Genomic DNA, 20,172 nt, shown 5'->3' on the forward strand with positions numbered 1-20,172 from the left:
TCCTACTGACAGGACCAGGAGACTCCAGAAACCGAACATCTTCTCTTCAGTGCCATCCTCTCCTGTCACCCTCTCTGCCCGCAGCTCTTTGAATTTGGGGTAGATAAGGGCGCAGAGAAACCCTTATTACTAATTTGTATTATAATTCAATTTTCATGAAATATTCATATTCAGTATCGGTCCTTTTATATTATAACCACGTATCCACCCAGGCTCATGGTGGGGCAGGGCAGGGCTCTGTCCTGGGATGCTTGAGTACAAGGTAATGTACACCCTGACAGTCTAACTGTAAGCAACAGTCTAAATGTAAAGTGCATTCTAAAGTCCTCTTCAATAAATCATATGCAAAGAGTCATTCAGGACTGTAAAACGTGAACTACAGAACCCAGAGTCTTCATCATTAAATCTCCGGTTGCTTCATTTTTCTATCCTATATCAGACACTTTAAGGTTAGGTTAGGTAAACTTGCATTCTCATGGTGAGGCAAAATGCTTTATGTGTGTGTGTGTGTGTGCGCGTGTCATGAACGGCTATAAAAGGCCTATAATTAAAGAACAAAGCGGGGTTTGAGTCCGAGTTGCGGCAGACTGTCACTACTTGTAAATGGAACGCAGCCTTCCTACGGCGGACAGCTAATAACAGGAATCGGACGCGGTCCAGCCAAGTCCACAGCAACCACCATAGCAACCGCCTAGCATGACCTTAAAAACATTTTCTGTCTTCATAACTATCAAAAACATGAAACGATTTGCAAAGTGTGAAAGTGTTACAGCTGCAGAGAGCTATGGCGGCATCTTTGGAAGCTGTTTGCATAGCTAATAATATACGATGTAACCATGGAGACAGTCAGTCACGTGAGCTAGCGGTGCACGTTTACTACAGTGAATAAGGTGATTGCGTGCACAGCGTCCACACGCTGCAGAGGGTAAAGACATTACTTCAATATTGTTTTATATTTGCCTTCTGTTGACCATCACCTCAGGTTCACCATTACAGTTTCAGCATACAGATGCACACTGTCTAAATATCAACACATTCAAAAACTCATGTCTCAGAAATAAGCACAGCTGTTCATGTTTGTCATTAGAGTTTTATTTGTAAGAAAATTATGAACTTCATATTGTGTATCAAATAAAAGAACATTTCACAACTCTGAGTCAACAGAAATTTCTCTAATGTAGACGTGTACAGTGTAGTGTAAGCATTAAAAGATCATAAAGGAAACACTAACATTTATGTGAAACTAATTGTAATAAAAAATGAACAGGTGGTTTATAGATGTAAAAGAAAGAATCTGAAAACAACACTTTTTTGGTCTAAGTGATCAAAGTAGAAAACAGAACTGATGTTCAAGAACAAACCGTAGCTGCACTAATATTACACATCTCCATTGTTGCTTTTAAAACCACATGCAGTGTGTGACCGTGACTGTTCACTGAGACCATGAACGCCACTTCGCTGAAGCCTTCGCCTTCTTCTTCTTCTTCTAAATTGGAAGCAGAAGGAGCACGAGCTGCTTTGATCTACTGAAAGGAAAAAGCAGAACATCTGAGCTGAAATCATTAAGACAGGAACAATCATTCAATGCAGTGTCTCACGTATCTTAGCCTGTTACAACTGTTGATACAAGCTAAATACGGTTAACACACAGTGTCAGGGAGCTCCAGTGTGGGAACTAGTGGCTTTACGTTTGTAGTCATTTAACTTTCATCCATTCATTCATTTAATTCACGAGGAAGAAATGTCAGGTTGATGCAGGCTTATTACATGCATTTGGTCCCATGCTGTCTTTAACTAAATGACTTGGTTCACTTTATGGCTGGGCTGTATGTGGGGTTATATCATGTTATTTGGGCAGGAGTTCCTGTCCTCTGTTAGACTTATAAAGTTTCTCCATAAGTAGAGTTTCTAACTCTTCTAGCACATCTGTGGCTGACAGCTTTTTGGTGGCTCTTTTTACCCCACACTGGTTGTGAGTGTGTAAATAGCCCCACTAGTTCTTTTGGGTTGCAGTTAACTTGGGAGGAAGAGGTAGGTCTGCCATGACTAGATGAATAACAATTATCTGGGATACATAAATTTCATAGTGCATGCATGTATCTCTATAAACCTGCCTGTGGGCTGCCATTTTTACATTCAGTTATTTCTTTGTTGAATCTAAATAATGAATGTGTTACAGTTAAAGTGATACTGATCAGTGTAAATGGCTCATTGGTACACAGAAACCTTTAAATTAAACACTATCACCTGATATCGAGTGTCAAACAATATCAGAGCTGTAAACGCTGTTTACAGTCAGAATTTATAAAACTATGATTGTAAATAAATTCAAACAAGTGAGCTTTTCTCTTTGTGCTGAATATCAACACTGTGATTTCTTAGACTGTAAGCTTTACTTTAGCACAACCAGTTGTAGAAGCCGTCACTCCAAATGTCTTTTGATAACAAGACAAAAATACCTTTTCAGTACACGGCCTGAAGTTCTTCTCCGACATCTTCTGCCATCGGCTTTGTCTGCTGGATTGAAGACAATAAACCACAAAAAGATGATTTAGTCACTTTGTCTGCGTCATGCAGCTCGAATGTGTCGTGTAACGATGTTGAATAGCCGTCATTATCCCTCTGCTGTGTCAGTAGGATTGTACTGTACAGCATCTCATTGATATGTGAGGAATGCTAATGTAACACGATAACAGACTTACATCATTAAAACATAAAGGGCAGGAGATATTTAGATATTTTTATATTTATATTACATTTTATAGCTGACGGATATTACTAAATAGATAGAATTTACTAAATAGCTGGATGAACATGAAAAATATGTCTATAATAACAAATGACCATGAGAGCCAGTAGAATTAATTCAACTGGACACTCAAACGACGTCCTTAAATGCTCTTTAAGTGGCAGAACAGATGAACAAACAGTTAATTGCTTACTTGAGATGAAATCTGCTCAGCTACTTTGAAAACAGCTTCTAACTGGTTCCTCCTTTAACAGGATGACGGCTCAGGGGTAAGACAAGTCATTGCGGCGACCGTGGTTCAGGGGGTTGGGAAGCTCATCTGTAACCGGAAGGATGCTGGTTCTATCCCCAGCTCTCTCTGTCCTGGTCGTTGTGTCCTTGGGCAAGACCCTTTACCCTACCGCTTACTGGTGTTGGCCAGAGGCGCGATATGGCAGCGTCACTTCTGTCAGTCTACCCCAGGGCAGCTGTGGCTACAACTGTGGTTTCCCTGCACCGATGTGTGAATGTGAGAGTGAGTGAGTGAGTAGTGGAATTGTAAAGCGCTTTGGGTGCCCAGAGAAGAGCGAAATAAAAGCAATCCGTTATTATACACAGCAAGTTGCCAAGTAAATAGATTTCACTTCAATAGTTGTTGGTAATACCAAAATTAGCTTCATATTTTTAGAGCCAAGTATTTTTTTATATTTTACCACTAGCATTGTTAGCTCATCGCGAGCCTTCAACCTTTTCTACAAGATATTGGAGTGATACAAACAGATGCTTTTAAAGGTCCTATATCATGTAAAATCAACTTTTTGGAGCTTTTAAACACATTTTAATGTTATTTCCTTAGATTAAAAACCCTCCAGAGTGGTTTTTGGCTTAATTCAGGCATTTCTTAGTTGTCTCAGTGAATCCTTTCCCCATAACCGTGGCTCAGCTCTCTCTTGCAAAACGACTGACTCGTAACATTGGGATTAAAATTTCTTTCTAACAACTCCAAATGCCTTGAAATTTTTCTGGGTGAATAAATGAACGTTTTCCATTTTAGAAATAAGACCACACTGGGGGAAAAGGGAAGAAGAAAAAAACCCGGAAGTTTTCCTTTAAATATTTAAGAGATTATCTTACCTGTTCTTTCAAGAAGAGAGCTGGCCATCTGAGCTGCATTTCCTTGACCAAGGGCTGCATCTCCACAACTTCTTTCCTCCTGAGAGAGAATGTGATGTCCATCTTTTGGGTGATGAGTGCCATGTTCTTATCCCTCTTCTTCATTTCATCTTCCAAAATGCATCTTTCATTTTCAAGAGACTCATCATTGTAGTTTTCTGGGCCATCAGGGATAAAGTTGACTTCACCTCGCTTTGGTTTCTTTAAGGAAAATCTATTTGAGCCACTGTCATCTTCTTCCCCTCTTCTTTTTCGATTGACTGCAACTTCACTACATCCAGCTTGACTTAGCTTGGAACGGTAGTTGCCAAGCTTGAACTTAATGCTTGTTGCCCAACCATCATATCCTGTGCCATTGCCAGGCTCTTTGAGGCAGGGATGTTTGGAAACTAGCTCCTGTGCAACAGATGTTATTTCATTCTTGTCAGGGTACGCTTTGATTGCAAACATTTCTTGTGCCAGCTTGTCTAGAATTTCCATCTTGATGTCTCTTGTTACACTTAAATTTGCCCCTGCTTTCTCATATACCTCATTGCCCTTGCGAAGTTTTAACGCTACATCATAGGAAAAGGTTGGGATAGGAAATGGATTTGGCCACTGTGAAGTGCTACGCATGTAGGTCTTTGTGGATGAGGATGGGCTGAAAGAAGATGCTGAACTCACACTGGCTGTATCAATAGATGAGATAGCGCTATGATCAGATGGAGTCTGTGGTGGCGAGGCTGATGCATTTTCCTCCCAAATGAGGTGCAACACTGCCCGTCCAGCAGGTAGCTCCTTAATATCCATCAGGTTGCAAAGTGCGTTCCCAAAATCTGGGTCTTCATATTGTATTGCAAAGTCACCTTCAAGTCCAAGCTTTGCTTGTAGTTCATCTTGAAGCTGCTTCACAGATTCTGGAACAGTGGACAGTTGGATTTTTCTGATAAGTTTTGGACTGACGTGGACTCGCAGTAACAGGGCCTGTGAAGACAAACCAAAAAAAAAAAAAAGGGCGCAATTCTAAATAATTGACAAATTCAAAGTAATCAACTGAAAACTATTTATGAATAATACATACCATCACTTTCAATGCAGGAGGCACGTAACAGGTGTCACCATCAGTTGTCCATCTACGCAGTATTCAGCTAAAGGGTGGTAATCATTCAAATCTTCTGGGTCAAGTATTTCCAGATCTTTGTAGCTGCTGTCAAGCCGATATGATCTGTAGTGTTCCATAAACCAAGAGGAGAGCTTTGTAGCAACAAATGACACTTTCCCAGAGTCTACCAAAATGTTCAGTATCTTGTAGAATTCAGGTAGTCCACTCAGTTGTCCTGATGAAATGATCATGCCTTTAACATACTGGGTCCCATACAGATAAACACATTTAGCAAATGACACAGCTTTTACCTGTGGATATTTCAGTTTCAAGCACTTCTGAAGATTTTCATTCAAGAAACAGATGTCAACTGTGTCAATATTATCAACATGCAGACTTGGTTTAAAAAGACTGTGACCATCTAAGAAGTATGCCATCATTTGTTGATGCTTTGAAGAAAGTGTTAGTAGTATATTCTTAAAACATTGGACATCATGCACAGTTTTCTTGAAAAAGTTGTGCTTAGATTCAAATCGAATAGTCCACAAATCAACTAAGGGACCAAAACAACGCACAAGATGACTATAATGTTCAATATAGTGGTGTTTTGGCTTCAAATTAAAATCAGGAAAAGTCTCTATCAGTAATCGTCGATGATCCAATATTTTGGTGTCCAAGTATGACAATATTTCTTCTGATAGAGTTGTCGAGACAACAATTTCAACAAGCTCCTTAAGGTCCATCAATACTTCCCATGATGGCTCATGTTCTGGTATACGGGTCCCAATGATAAAAGGCAGCAAACGCAAAAGTGTCCAGTTTTCATGTCCATTGCCACTCACTCTTCCTGTTCCAAAACTGGCTTTTGTAATTTGTTGTGGCTTGTTGAGCTTATCAGAGAATTTATATGGAAATGATTTTATACGTTTGTTTAGTCCTTCAAATGTAATAAAACCCTTTCTGATTAAATCTTGAAGACACAAACACAATTCCACAGGGACAACACCTTCAAAGAAATCATGTAATATATCTGGAGGAAATCCAGTGACTGGATGAAAATAGGACAACGCACTTAAGGCACAGGAACCTTTGACACCACACACACTTTGTCTTTGACCATCCTCAAGCTCTTCTAGAAAAATGTTATGCTGTTCCACAGTTCTTAATGGAAATTCTGTAGGATCAAGAGCTGCAATCTGATGTTTATCAATACTACAAAATCGACAAAATTTGTCGACATTAAAGGACTCCAAAAAGCCTGCAAGGCTGTGAGCCCCAAGGTTATCTGCACAGACACAAAATACAGTTCCCTTTAAAAAACTATTTAAAGATTCAACATACACCCCTGTGCTTTCAAGACATTTTAAATCCTCAATGAGTGGATAAAGAAAAGCATCATACCCAAACTGTTTAACGTCTACACTTTTACCAAGAAGAGCAAGCTGTATTGAGTGTAATGTAGAACGAAACCTTGCAGATAAGTTGAGTATAACCCAATAGACAGCAGTTATTTTATGAATTTTTCGAGATGTTCCTAAAGGGTTGCATATTTCAAAGTCGTCAATATACAAAGCTAAACTAATGCAAGTATCTTGCAATCCTAAAAGCTTGTTGTTTTTGAAATACTGCCCATCTCTAAATGATCTGTAACCTTCACTAATTTCTTTATCAAATGCTAACTTTTCAAAGAAACTTTTCTCTTTCAATAAGTTCTCCAAGACCTGGTTTACTGAGACATAAACAAATGTATTTCTAGTTCTCGCTTTGTAGATGTACTCTGTAGGCTCAATTACATGAAAATTATTCTTGAAATAAATATTTCTCTTGTAATCAGTAGATAATGCACCTTTTGGTTCTGTTGAGATAATTAATGGGTTGGTTTTGAAAAGTGCATCATTTATATTTTTAATTACATCATCATCTGCCTCAATGTTCTGTTCAGCAAGCACCTCTTTGATTCTTTGAAATGAATGAACCTGAGAAAATTTTAAAATGTCACTAATTTCCTCAATAATTCTCTGCAAAGCACTTTTAGAAACATGTAACAATGTTTGCATGCATAGAAAAAGTCTAGCTATTTTATGTTCAAGACATTGGTAATCTACAAACTCATTGTCCTCTTTATCACTTGATGCTACACCTGAACCACTTGGTAATGTCTCTGGCTCCTGAGAGGTATTTAAGGATTTATCAGGGGAGCTACTTTCACTAGGACATGCATTTGCATGAGAAATCAGTCTAATACAGTTTTTTATATCTTTTGAGATTTTGTGCTTTCTGCTTGTGTGTGACGTAAAGGTTGATAAATTGTTGGTAGCATAGTCACATTTTTGGAAAGGACAGGATACAGTCTGATTTTTTTTAAGTGCCTTAAAATATGTGAAATAAATGTATGCTGTGAGCAGTTTTCCTTAAATTCACAAAAATCACAAAAAAATGTTGAGATCTCCTGCCTTTTCTTAGCCCTGTTGTGTGATCTGCTGAGGTGAGACTTCAATGCCCCTCGTGTCCTAAACGAACAGACGCAGTCACTGTAAACACAGGGCAAATGAAATCCTCTTCTATGTCGTAGCTGGTGATGTCTTAAGAGTCGTAGCTGGTGATGTCTTAAGAGTACTTCTTGGCTTGAACAGACAAAAGAGCAGAACTGGCACTGCATACAAAAGCTATAATGAGAAGAGAGGAGAGGACAGTGTCAACAATTCAAAAGAAACCTGAATTAATCTCAAATTACCAAAGTTACATTACCTGATAATGTGTTTGGGGCGGGGGGCAGGCACTCCTGTTCTGATTCCTCTCCTTACCAACTCCTCATCAGTCCCTCATAAAATCAGGACAAGCAGTGGTCTGGAGTTGGCTTTTAATTCTCTAAATAAATAAAAATAGCAATTAGTTTTAAAATAAAATACCAGCTTCCTGACATTACTTAGGAATTTTTTTTCTCCTGTCCTAATTTTTTTGGCTCACTAAAGTGAGCTGATTCTGCCTTGTAAAATGCCATGTGAAACACAGTAAAACAAATAATTTACAAAACATACATTACATCAAATGTTTAATTTATTATTAACAAATTGTATTCTACATGGAATGCACCAACAGTATACTGGGATGTATTATGTAAGCCAAGGATAATTTTGTGTGATTGGTTTTACAACTTAGAATGACAAACATTGGATTGAGAGTATGAGTGGGATAAAACTCCTGAAGCATCTGTTTAAATTATCAGTGCATTTATTAATGGTGCTCCATAAATGAACCAAAACAATGTTGTTTTGTGCATAACAAAAAGCTCACAATTGTGCAGTCAAAATGTAAAATAAAAGATGCTGAGCATAATAACAAAGACAGATTTCGCAGCTGCTCTGTTTCCAAGTTCTACTGCGCAACTGACAGCCTGGAGTTTGAAATCCTCTTTGTAACCGTGTCTCTTACAGGTGCCATTTATGGTCCTTACACACATAATATGGTAATATTACGTTGAAGCAGAGTAGTATCACTCTGCGAGGCTCCTCGGTAGCCGTAATGCTCCAACAATCCATCAAGCAGTGCAGCTTCATAGCTTACCAAAGTCGTACCAAAACATTTTTTGACATATTTTTTTAAGCTGTGTACCACATAAAATTGGTTCGAGGTCAGTAAGCACAACCAGAATTCATACATAAGGCAGACTTTTGAGATTTTTGAGATGAAAGGATTTTAGGCCGTGCGTCAACGCGTTAGCCCGGTTAGCTCACTAACGCCACCCAGCCCCACGCACGGGGTGATCCGCGGTGACTAGTTAATGGAGATTTGCCCCGTTAATGCAGTTATGGCATTAACTTTACGCTGACAGCACTAAAATAGTAATCTTCAAATGTTTTCTTTTTACCGACCAGCTCCTCTTTGATAGCTGCCGTGTCCATCTTGTCGTTGCCTGCAGGTGAAGCGATGGGGGAGGGGGAGTTGTGTTCAGTGAAGGAGAGAGGCGGAGTAACACAGCGTAGAGACAAAAGTGGACGAAAGAGAGGCAAACTTGCGGCTCCACGAGTATAATTATAATGTAACATAGACTATATCGATATAAACGATATTGTCACATCTCATATTTCATTTAGTTCATTTAGTGGAGCTCGCTGGCCATGAGGACTCCACCACCCCGTTGACACAGAAACTAAAGCACACATTTTATTGGCTAAATGTGATTCGAACAAATTAAATGACATGGCAGCAGGCGCCCCCGAACTTTATTTTATTTTATTTAAATAGCGGCGGGGGGTTGCTGCCGTTGGTCATGAGTGAGCCAGCCTATTTTGTTTCGTTCGGTGGTATGGCGGCCACAGACTGCACTTCATGTGTCGCGGAGGCTTGTCAGATATGAGCGCGCCTCTTTAGTAGCGAAGTTTGTCGGATTTTCATTGCTTTGTGACATGGCACGTAGTTTGTGACATGGAATCTTAAATGATATAGTAAACACATACCCATTAGCCACAAGGCTTCTTAGCCAAGAAAGTAATGCTATGCTAAGTTTCGGAAAAATACGAAGAACTTCAGTTGTGATATTTCTAAAAGACAAATTGAGACTGTTCAAACATATACTGTCTGATATAATAAAAGAAACATTACTTGCCTTTAGAAACTTGAGATGAACGATCTATCCAGCTCCTGGTATAAAAAGCCTCACGTTCTCATTAAGGCAGACGGGCAGGTGGCTTTCAGTCCTTGCAAAAGCGCAAAGTAGACCCCGTAGCATCCAAAAATATGAGATGCGCATGCGTACTCAGGCACAGAAAGGCGCCAACAGCTTCAACTCATGTAAAACTTGAATTCATTCATTTTGCCAGCAATAAATTTCATCTGAGACCAACTTTTGCTCCAAAACGTTAAATGATTAGTTGAAACCCTTAATGTATTTGAGTTTATGGGCCAACTGAACTTTTATTGTTGAATTGTGAAAGAAATGACTGTAAGCTCAACAACTGCAAGTTTGATTTTTTACAGTGCATTTACCTCCCACTTGCGGCAAATGTTCTGTACTGCCTTAGGAGCCAAAGCCTGTTTAAGCTCCGGTTACCACCCCCAAACTACAGGCAGACAGAACGGCAAGAACTCGAGACTACTTTTTGTTGTGTCACTGGCTACACTGAAAAAAGAAAATAGTTGAACCAACTTAATTGAATTATTTCAATTGGTAACACCAAATTTAATTAAGTTCTTTGAAATGAAGTTAATACATTAGATTAACACAACTGATTTAAGTTACATGTACTTAATAAATTAATTGTTGTCAAATAAACATTTTGCATTAATCCAACTTAAAATTAAGACATTTCAACTTAAAGTTTTCAGTTTTTCCAACCCAATAATTTGCATAACCCAAAAGTAAAATATTGCTCTTTGCTAACCTATTAATGTGGTTTAGTGTAAATTACTTTTTGTAGTGACTCTAAAATGAAATTTTAGTTTGTTTAATAAAGCTTAAATCAAATTTTTAAGTTGGCTGAAAATATTTTTCAAAAATTCAAAATCCAATGTTTTTTTTTTTAATGCTTTATTGTATAAATGTAATAAAGTATTACCTTTATGGCAACCAACACAGCTTTTGGTCAAACACATTACACATTTGTCCTTTTTAAAACACATATGCACAAAATGCAAGTAACGCTTAGTAGGACCACAAAGTTGTCATCAAAGTGTAAAGTGCAACACAGTATTACACAAATATCAATCTCAACACATATAGTGTCAACTATGAAAAAGTGCCCCAAGAGTATACAGAAACTTCCATTCAGCGCTATCTCCTGCTAACTGGCTCCCCGCTTCACGGGGAAAGGCAAAAAGCCCCCAAACAAACCAAAAACCAAAACCCCCCCAAAAAAACAAAAAACAAAATGGTGGTGGCTAACCAACTGGACATAGTAGTGGTAGACAAGCAGAAGAAGACCGCTGTAAAGACAGACATAGTGATCCAAAATGAAAGCAACATAGAAGAAAGAACAAGAAGCTGAAGAAGTGTCAAACTCGAGAAGATTTGGAGGGTCAGAGTAACAGTGGTCCCAGTGATAATCGGAGCACTAGGTGCAGTGACTCCCAAGCTTGGTGAGTGGCTCCAGCAGATCCCAGGAAAAACATCTGAGATTGCTGGGTAAAAGAGCGTCGTTTTAGAAACAGCTAAGATACTGCACAAGACCCTCAAGCTCCTAGGCCTCCGGTAGAGGTCCTAAGCTTGAAGGATATTCCGCCTCCAGGAGCGAGAGGTGAATTTTTATAGTTTGATTAGATTATTTCGCAAAGGGGCAAGGGCATAGATTTGGCATGGACGGAAGGGACATGTCCCCACCAATATCCAGCGATTATTGAATTGTCCCCACCAATAATTTGATCTCTTCGAGTAAAGAAAAACAAACCTGATAGAAAGAAAAAACGATCTGTCAACGTCTCATTCACCCAGCGGTGCAGATAGAGTTAAATTACGTTCTCTATTGGAGTCCTACCTCATGTGACAAATATGGCCAATGTGACTGGTTGTGCCTTTCAAGGAGCTCTGTTTAGTTTTAGCAGCGGCAAGCCTGCGCCGCGAGGAGGAGAGGAGGATGGCAGCAAAAAGGAAGAACCTGGATATAAGAAAGTATTTTTCAAAGAAACCTGTAAGTCACTTAAAGCCAAGTTCACTCATAAAATGTGTCCGTCATAATAATGTTACAGGCTGTGCTAGGCTTTGGCCCACATCAGTCTAAAAATGTAACCATGAATAACGTGTTTTGGAAAGTAACTGCACAACATGCATTAGTTCTCTCAGTCTCAGAGCAGCATTTCTAATTTTGATTGAAACTGTCAGAGAAAACGGCAGCCTCGAGCAAGCCAGGATATTAGTTTACAGAGGCTGTTAAAATTGTATGTCTAACGTTAAAATGTTGGTGAGACAATAATTTCATCCTAATGGTACTGACATATTCATAGGGTTAATTTTTGAGACAAAATATCATGAGGTAGTCATGATTTTGCAAATATTTCATCTTGTAGTGCAGTTTACACAAATTGTTTTAAAAATGCACTCACCCTACAAACATTACTGATGAGTCAAGATCTGCACAAATTGACAGAAACACTGAAGCAGCTCCACATTTTATTCTTATTGTCAGGTATGTCCTATTTGTCAGGTGATAGAAAATAATGGTGATACAAGATCACAGGTGAAATTGGATGATGACTTATTGGTTCATTACTGTATTTGAAGCACATATGTGACTGCATGTATTTGGAATGTCTCACTGTTATTTATCAGGTGACAGAGGCAGCTCTGCCATGTTGTAGCTCAGACAGAGGTGAAGATGCGAGGTCACAGGCGACTGACTGATGATTTGGTGCTATAGATTAACTAGTATTTATTATCATGACAATTGTTAGGCTGCTGAAGTAAATTGATTTATTAGTGTATATTTGACAAAGAATCTGAATTGACATGTCTCACTTTTTATATGGCACGAATCAATGTGTTATTTTATCAGGTGGCAATATGTCCTAGTGCAGTCAGAGGGGAAGAGCCAGGGCCAAAGGTGAGGTACATGTTGGGCGACTGTGGCTCAGGGGGTTGGAAATCGCATCTGTGACCGGAAGGTCGCCGGTTCGATCCCTGGGCTCTCTGTCCTGGTCGTTGTGTCCTTGGGCAAGACACTTTACCCTACTTACCTACTGGTGTTGGCCAGAGGGGCCGATGGCGCGATATGGCAGCCTCACTTCTGTCAGTCTGCCCCAGGGCAGCTGTGGCTACAATTGTAGCTGCCTCCACCAGTGTATGAATGTGAGAGTGAATGAATAGTGGTATTGTAAAGCGCTTTGGGTGCCTTGAAAAGCGCTATATAAATCCAATCTATTATTATTACATCAAGCACATAGTAATAATTTTAATCTGAGGATAAAACGCATGTACTGAGGCTAAAAGAAGCTTCAGTGCTCTCAGAAGACTAAAAAGATGGGTAAGGTCAACAATGACTCAAATGAGATTAAACAATGCTGCTGTATGTCCACCAGGAGACACTGGACAGTATAGATGTAAAACCAATATGCCAGCAGTTTATCTCAGTTAACGAGAGGAGAAGGCATGTGTTTGGCTCCTTCACATAGCGGACATTGAGTTGTGGTGTGGGACACCAGTAGTCCATGTCTGTTGCTGTAACAGTAGTTCATGTTTAGAATAAAACATCTCAGCTCACTGATCTGATCGGGGCAATGGTGCCTAAAATGTTGCATAATTTTGCTGAGAGATCTTTTACTTTGTGGTAATCTTAGATGAGTAGTTTTAAGGACAAAAACCACCAGGTCATTCAGTGTTCCCTTAGTGCTAATGTATCAGAGATGTTGGTGCAGTATAACTGAAGTAATGTTGTTAAGTCCTCAAAGTCATATTCTTTTATTGTCATGACTGTATTTGAAGCCATTTTTATTTTTGTATGATACCTGATTTATATGGAATATGACTGAAGTAAACTAAAGTCTAAAATACTTAGTCAGCCATTTGTTTAATAGTAATTTAACATTATCTAATTCACATATAAAACCATGAATTGTAATTTTAAATGGTTTAAAAGCATGTAGAATAGGATATGTAGGCAAGTATATTTCTCCTTTTTTTATCAAGAAGCAAAGAGAAAAAGGGAAAAAAAAAGAAACAAGGCACTGTTCGATGGTTGAATCATCTGTCCCCACCAATGCCAAAATCAAATCTACGCCCTTGCATAGGGGAATTGCAGTAAATGTAGTAGTAAATAAAGTATTTTTTTTAATTTACTGAAAATAAGTATGTCATCATTTTCAAAATTCAATGTAGTGTGCATTTCCTTGGCAATGCAAGAAAAATTTTTCTAAAGATCTCTTTCCACCTAAGTGCCACCTAAGGTGAGAGCCTTATATTTTCTTGTGAACTGTAAATCATAGGATTTATATAACCAGTGACTGGCATGTATTTTCAAAGAAATACAGGTAGATTAAGAATAGTCTTCTGATTTTCAAAGCAACAGTTTTTAAAAATTAACCTTATTTATAAAATGTGTAATATTGCTAAGAGCTTGGATTTTTCACAATACCTGCTGATGTAGCACAGTTATTATGAAATTTCTATTATGCCCATCCCACATTACTGTCCATGCCCTGGTGGGTGTGGATCAAAAAGTGATGAAAGGGGTTGACATAGGCTTCTATATAAAATCAAGGAGCCATGAATACAAATAAAAAAGAATGAGGCAGTTATGGGGGGCTTTCTTGTCAGATATTTGCTTATGTTTATCTGTCTGTTAATGATTTTATTGTCTTCCTTTCTGGAGTCTTCCTTTCCACCTTCATCCTGTAAATTGCAAAATAAATTTAATCTCAATGGCATACACAGGCCTGGGGATGTAATTCTGGGAGGGTTATTTGAAGTCCATTACAGTTCTGTATTCCCTGAGCGGACGTTCACCTCAGAGCCAGATCAGCCTAACTGCCGTGGGTAAGTCTCATCCATGTAGCTGACAAAATTCTCTCATTACTATTATTGCTTAGAATTTAGTTACTCTTTTTCATTTTTTGTGTATTTTAGATTTGACACCCCTGGATTCAGACATGCCATGACCATGGCCTTTGCTATTGATGAGATAAACAAGAATTCGAAGATACTTCCTAATGTGACTCTGGGATACAGCCTTTATGACAATTGTGCTACACTTGAGATTGGGTTCAGTGCAGCATTGTCATTAGCCAGCGGTCAAGAGGAGCAATTTTGGCTTCTGGAGAACTGTTCAGGGACCCCTTCAGTTGTGGGGATTGTGGGTGATCCTTTCTCCACATTTTCTATTGCTGCCTCAAGTGTTCTTGGTTTATTCAAGCTTCCTATTGTGAGTTTCCCAATTCTACTTTTTTGTGTGCTTCTGATATACTGCATTTTAATTGATCTACATTGTTAAATAAAATTATCTGAATGTCCCTTGCAATTTGCACAATTGGATTTTATAATATATGCTTCTTGACAGGTGAGTTATTTTGCCACTTGCTCCTGTCTGAGTGATCGACAGAGGTTTCCATCCTTCTTTAGAACAATCCCAAGTGATGCTTTCCAGGTAGAAAGTTGCACAATAAGAATTAAGTTTTTATCTGAGGTTAATTACTGACAGAAAACTTAGACATGAGCCAAACCAGTCAAAGAAATACTTTTTGCAAAATTTTGCATATTTGCAAAAAGTATTTCTTTAAATAAAAATACAATGTATTTAGGTAAAAAGTGTTATCATGAGAAGTTAACTTTTATTTAATGTTATTTTTTAAACTTTCATTAAATTAACTTTTTGATATTAGACATGAACAAGCAAATTTTCACTAAAAGAATATTTACACATGTACACTAACAACTTCAATCTCTTTTCATGTAGGTCCGTGCTATGATTCAGATTCTAAAACACTTTGGCTGGACATGGGTAGGTCTGCTAGTCAGTGATGATGATTATGGCCTCCATGTTTCCAGATCCTTCAAGTCTGACTTTCTTCAATTAAGTGGAGGTTGTTTGGCCTACTCAGAGATTTTACCTTGGGAAGATCATCCAAATGAATATAAGAAAATTGTGGATCTGATGGCCAGATCCACAGCTCGTGTTGTCATTGTGTTTGCACATCAAATACACCTGATTCATCTCATGACAGAGGTTAGGGAAAATATCATAAAACACATTGCAGGTAATGTATTACAAGAGAGTAAAAACATAACTGCAATGCAATCCACAGGTGGTGAAACAAAATGTGACAGGCTTGCAGTGGATTGCCAGTGAAGCTTGGACAGTAGTTGGTGGACTCCATACCCCTGAATTTATGCCATTCCTTGGTGGAACAATAGGCATTGCCATCCGACGAGGAGAAATACCAGGCTTTAGAGACTACTTGTTAAAAATTAATCCCGCAGAACAGAATAGTGCAAACAACATGGTGAGAGGGTAACTTAATAAACTTCAAGTCAAATTTTCTGTAGGTTATTTTTGTTGACCTGTTTTTGTTTCTCTGGTTGTTGTGCATTTTAGGTGAAGCAGTTTTGGGAAGATACATTTCACTGTAGATTTTCAGCAGACTGGTTGGAAGATGGTGGGACACTTTGCACTGGAGAAGAAGAGCTTAGGAATGCTGAGACTGACCTTTTGGATGTGACTGAACTCAGGCCTGAGTATAATATTTATAAAGCTGTGTATGCTCTTGCACATGCCCTTGATGACATGCTGCACTGTGTTCCAGGGAGAGGACCTTTTATTGGGCACAGCTGTGCCACTTTGCAAAAATTAGAGCCATGGCAGGTTTGATGTCATTTTATACTCCAGTCATTCATATTTTACCAAAACTTTATGGAAGAAAGATAATTGTGTAGCAACTAATAATATAGTTTCATGTCTCGCTGCTTTAAAGAGACAATAGCAAGAAGTTTTATTATTAATTACTGTATGATTGTACATTGATGAACTAAGTAATAGACTTAATTCCAGGTTGCTCCAATAATTGGTGTATAAAAGAAGAAAAAAGTTCATAAGCCTTTATCTATCACTTTTATAGCTGATGTATTACTTGGAAAAAGTCAATTTCACAACTCCATTTGGTGATCAAGTATTTTTTGACGAGAATGGTGATGCCTTACCTATCTATGATATCATGAACTGGCTGTGGCTCCCTGATGGAAGCACTAAAGTTCAGAATGTGGGTGAGGTTAAGATGTCAGCTTTCAAAGGTGAAGAAGTCACACTTGATGAAAACAAAATCTTCTGGAACTTTAAATCAAAAGAGGTAAATTCTCCTATTCATACAATTTGCTTTCAAACAAAAGGATAGTAGAGTACACAATACAAGTATAATTGGTGTTAAATAACTTTTTAAAAATAATAATTTTTACCCTTAAGCCAACTACATCAGTTTGCAGTAATAACTGCCCTCCAGGAACACATATAGCAAGGAAGCGGGGAAAGCCTGTGTGTTGCTATGACTGCATCCCTTGCTCTGAGGGAAAGATCAGCAATAACACTGGTTTGTATCATTTGACATTATAATGCATGAGATGTGCGATGTTTCTTTGTGTTTAGCAGTGTACGGTCCTATGGTGGCTTTTATTAACACCAAGTCAAAATTATTGTGAGAGTGGTTTCCAGTTACACATCAATGAAAATATTACTAGATGAAAATACTGACTGTCCATTTTATTGTACAAGACACTCATAATATGACAAAACAGTGTGAAACCAAATGAAGAAATCAATCTCAATTCTTCCCATTTTTTTAGATTCCTTAGAGTGCACCAGTTGTCCAGAGGACTTCTGGTCAAGCCCCCAGAGAGATCACTGTGTTCTTAAGAGAACAGAGTTCCTCTCCTACCATGAGCCCCTGGGAATCTGCTTGACAACCACCTCACTGTTGGGCACATTTATCTGTACTGTTGTTCTAGGAATTTTCACATATCATCGCAGCACACCTATGGTGCGTGCAAACAATTCAGAATTGAGCTTTCTGCTTTTAGTGTCACTTAAGCTGTGTTTCCTTTGTTCACTGTTATTCATCGGAAGACCCAGACTTTGGACATGCCAACTGAGACATGCAGCATTTGGGATCAGCTTTGTGCTTTGTGTCTCATGTATCCTGGTGAAAACTATGGTTGTTTTGGCTGTGTTCAAAGCCTCCAAGCCAGGAGGGGGAACCAATCTTAAGTGGTTTGGTGCTATGCAGCAGAGAGGGACAGTTCTGGTTCTTACTTCCATTCAAGCTGCAATCTGCACTGCCTGGCTTGTCTCTTCCTCTCCAACTCCACATAAAAACACCCAATACTACAATGACAAAGTGGTGTATGAGTGTGCTGTTGGGTCTACAATTGGCTTTGGAGTGTTACTGGGTTACATTGGTGTGCTGGCTTTCCTTAGCTTTCTGCTAGCATTTCTAGCCAGGAATCTTCCAGATAATTTCAATGAGGCCAAATTCATCACATTCAGCATGCTGATCTTCTGTGCCGTGTGGGCGGCCTTTGTCCCTGCTTATGTAAATTCTCCTGGAAAATATGCAGATGCAGTAGAAGTATTTGCCATCTTGGCCTCAAGTTTCGGGCTATTGGTGGCACTGTTTGGACCCAAATGTTACATAATTCTGCTGAAACCAGAGCGAAACACAAAGAAGGCAATCATGGGTCGAGAGACCACCAAGCCATAAAACCAACATCTGTAGGATAATGACCAAAAATATATTCATATTAATGCAGCCATAATTTGTCCTTTAAATGTTTTTATACAGTTTTACACATTAGTATTGTTTATTTGTACTTTATTTGTACTATAACAAGTACCCATGCATATCTCCCACATCATTGAAAACGTCTCTGAATATCTCTCAGTGCACAACATTATTGGCGCTGTGTGTCAATTTTGGCTGCTCCTTAGCTTGTTATGTAAACATCTACAATCTTCATGGTCAGAATTCTTCTAATGAATTCCACCCATGATTCTTTAAGTGCAGTGACCTCTTGTTTTACGTCTCTAATGATATTATAATAGTTAACTGGCTGAATACTTCACAGCTTTTATCAAGCCCACTTATTATGGTCTACATCTATATATATCGATATAGATGACAGATATATATCTGTCAGTATAGGCTTTTCAAAGAAGAGAACCTATTGTCACAGAATTCACATATGCTTTGATTTTAGAAAAAGATGACTATATCAAAACGTGACTCATTTTCACCATTTTAAATGTAAATTTTCAGCAATGAAAAATGTTAATATTAAATGAGGACATATCAACTTGAATGATTCCATTGCCACAGGAATGGTATTTACTTAGAATAACCCCTTTCTTTCTTAAGATATGGTTAGTCAGAGCACTCAGAGAGCACAACTCTCCGTGAAGGCCAAGGTCTATGCTAAAACTTTGTTTTATGTTGTTTTTATTTTGCTGGTGTCTGACCTTTGACCTATGATTTGAATGATTACATATTAAATAGTTAAATTTCTTTACCACAGAACTGGTTTGTTGGTATATTTGGCTTGTATATTGATATTTTAAGATATATTTATGCAGTGGGTAATTTTGCAAAACATTGTGGCATCATTGTGATACATTGGGTGTTGTATTTAAAAAAGTGTGTTGTAAAGGTTTTTTTTATCTGTGAAAAAATTTTCAAGAAACTCATTGTTTTCTTGAAAGTTTTTTCAAGGTCAATTCTATCCTCGGACTCTAACAATGAAGAGTGAAGTCATGTCCCCCAATGCCTAGTATATCATTGTTAAGTTTGAAAATGTCCCTAAAAACTGACTGACAGACAAGCAAATGGAACCAGTTACATATCCCTTCCTGATAATTAAACCAAATATCGATCTGTCTAATGATAAAGGAAAATGGGCTGGTTCTTATAGTTCTAATAGTGCTTTCCTACTCTGAGCACTCAAAGCTCAGAGTGGTACAGAGACACAACATGCCTCTTCCATCTAAAGTTCACATGCATACTCATTCATACTCCGGTGGATGCATCAGGGAGGAACTTGGGGTTAGTATATTGCCCAAGGGTATTTTGCAAGCATACTAAAACAGACAGGGATCAAATCAACCTTCCGATGAGTAGGTGATCTGCTCTACCTCCTAAGTGACATGCTCTACTAAAACAAATACCTGATAGTCAAACAGTCAAATATAGTGATAGCACCAGTACATATATGTAGGTTTATTCATACAAATAGGATATACTCAAACAAAAGACCCTGCTAGGCTATTTGTCATTAAACACATCAAAAATGTATTTGAATATTAAGCAAGATTGACATTCATTTTCCAAATCCAAAAGTACAAAATCTTTAAAGTACATTTTACAAAATATATGGTTCAGTGCTTTTATACATTTATTAATACAGCACAGCATTCAGACTATGTTTATATATTCATATTTATTTCAGTGTGGTGACATGTCTGCAGCCATACCCTTGAGAGTGCTGAAAAAAATTAAACAATGACGCAAAGCATGTTAAAGGGATAACACACCCCTCATATAAAGTAGAGAGACCTTATAAAAGAAACAATGATACTGAAGGTGGAGATCAGTTATGGGGGGCTTCCAGGTCACATATATTTTCACAGGTGTCTCTTTGGTCTTACTTTTTTTCCCTTTTTTCTTTTTATGCTTTGTGTCTTCTTCACTTTCTTTATCTTGTAAGTTAGAAAGAAAGTTTCATCTCAATGAA

The 20,172-nt window shown here is 38.2% G+C and overlaps 2 protein-coding genes across 3 annotated transcripts; one reads left to right on the forward strand and one right to left on the reverse strand.

Annotated features, from left to right (window-relative positions):
- Positions 1-1,106: 1,106 nt before the first annotated feature.
- On the reverse strand, positions 1,107-9,949 carry LOC146694220 (uncharacterized). 2 transcript variants are annotated; one of them, XM_085430323.1, is made up of 8 exons: positions 9,589-9,949; positions 7,731-7,850; positions 7,436-7,648; positions 4,962-5,105; positions 3,863-4,864; positions 2,943-3,239; positions 2,460-2,514; positions 1,107-1,526 (listed from the first exon to the last, which is right to left on the reverse strand). In XM_085430323.1, exons 4-6 carry the CDS (start codon positions 4,962-4,964, stop codon positions 3,198-3,200), a joined length of 1,047 nt encoding a protein of 348 aa, XP_085286449.1. In that variant the 5' UTR covers positions 4,965-5,105; positions 7,436-7,648; positions 7,731-7,850; positions 9,589-9,949; the 3' UTR covers positions 1,107-1,526; positions 2,460-2,514; positions 2,943-3,197. The 2 variants fall into 2 exon arrangements, with proteins under 2 accessions (XP_085286449.1, XP_085286448.1); XM_085430322.1 differs by having other exon boundaries at positions 2,460-2,517.
- A 3,006-nt stretch (positions 9,950-12,955) lies between these two features.
- Positions 12,956-18,149, forward strand: LOC146694221 (extracellular calcium-sensing receptor-like). The gene is made up of 10 exons (XM_085478717.1): positions 12,956-12,976; positions 14,279-14,442; positions 14,533-14,827; positions 14,963-15,049; positions 15,359-15,628; positions 15,708-15,905; positions 15,998-16,264; positions 16,518-16,745; positions 16,859-16,982; positions 17,236-18,149. Exons 1-10 carry the CDS (start codon positions 12,956-12,958, stop codon positions 18,147-18,149), a joined length of 2,568 nt encoding a protein of 855 aa, XP_085334843.1.
- The last annotated feature ends 2,023 nt before the right edge of the window (positions 18,150-20,172 follow it).

Source organism: Copadichromis virginalis, linkage group LG14 (assembly GCF_057382275.1).
Source record: "Copadichromis virginalis isolate Kocher_CV1m ecotype Utaka linkage group LG14, C_Virginalis_male_GT1.1, whole genome shotgun sequence".
NCBI lineage: Eukaryota > Metazoa > Chordata > Actinopteri > Cichliformes > Cichlidae > Copadichromis > Copadichromis virginalis.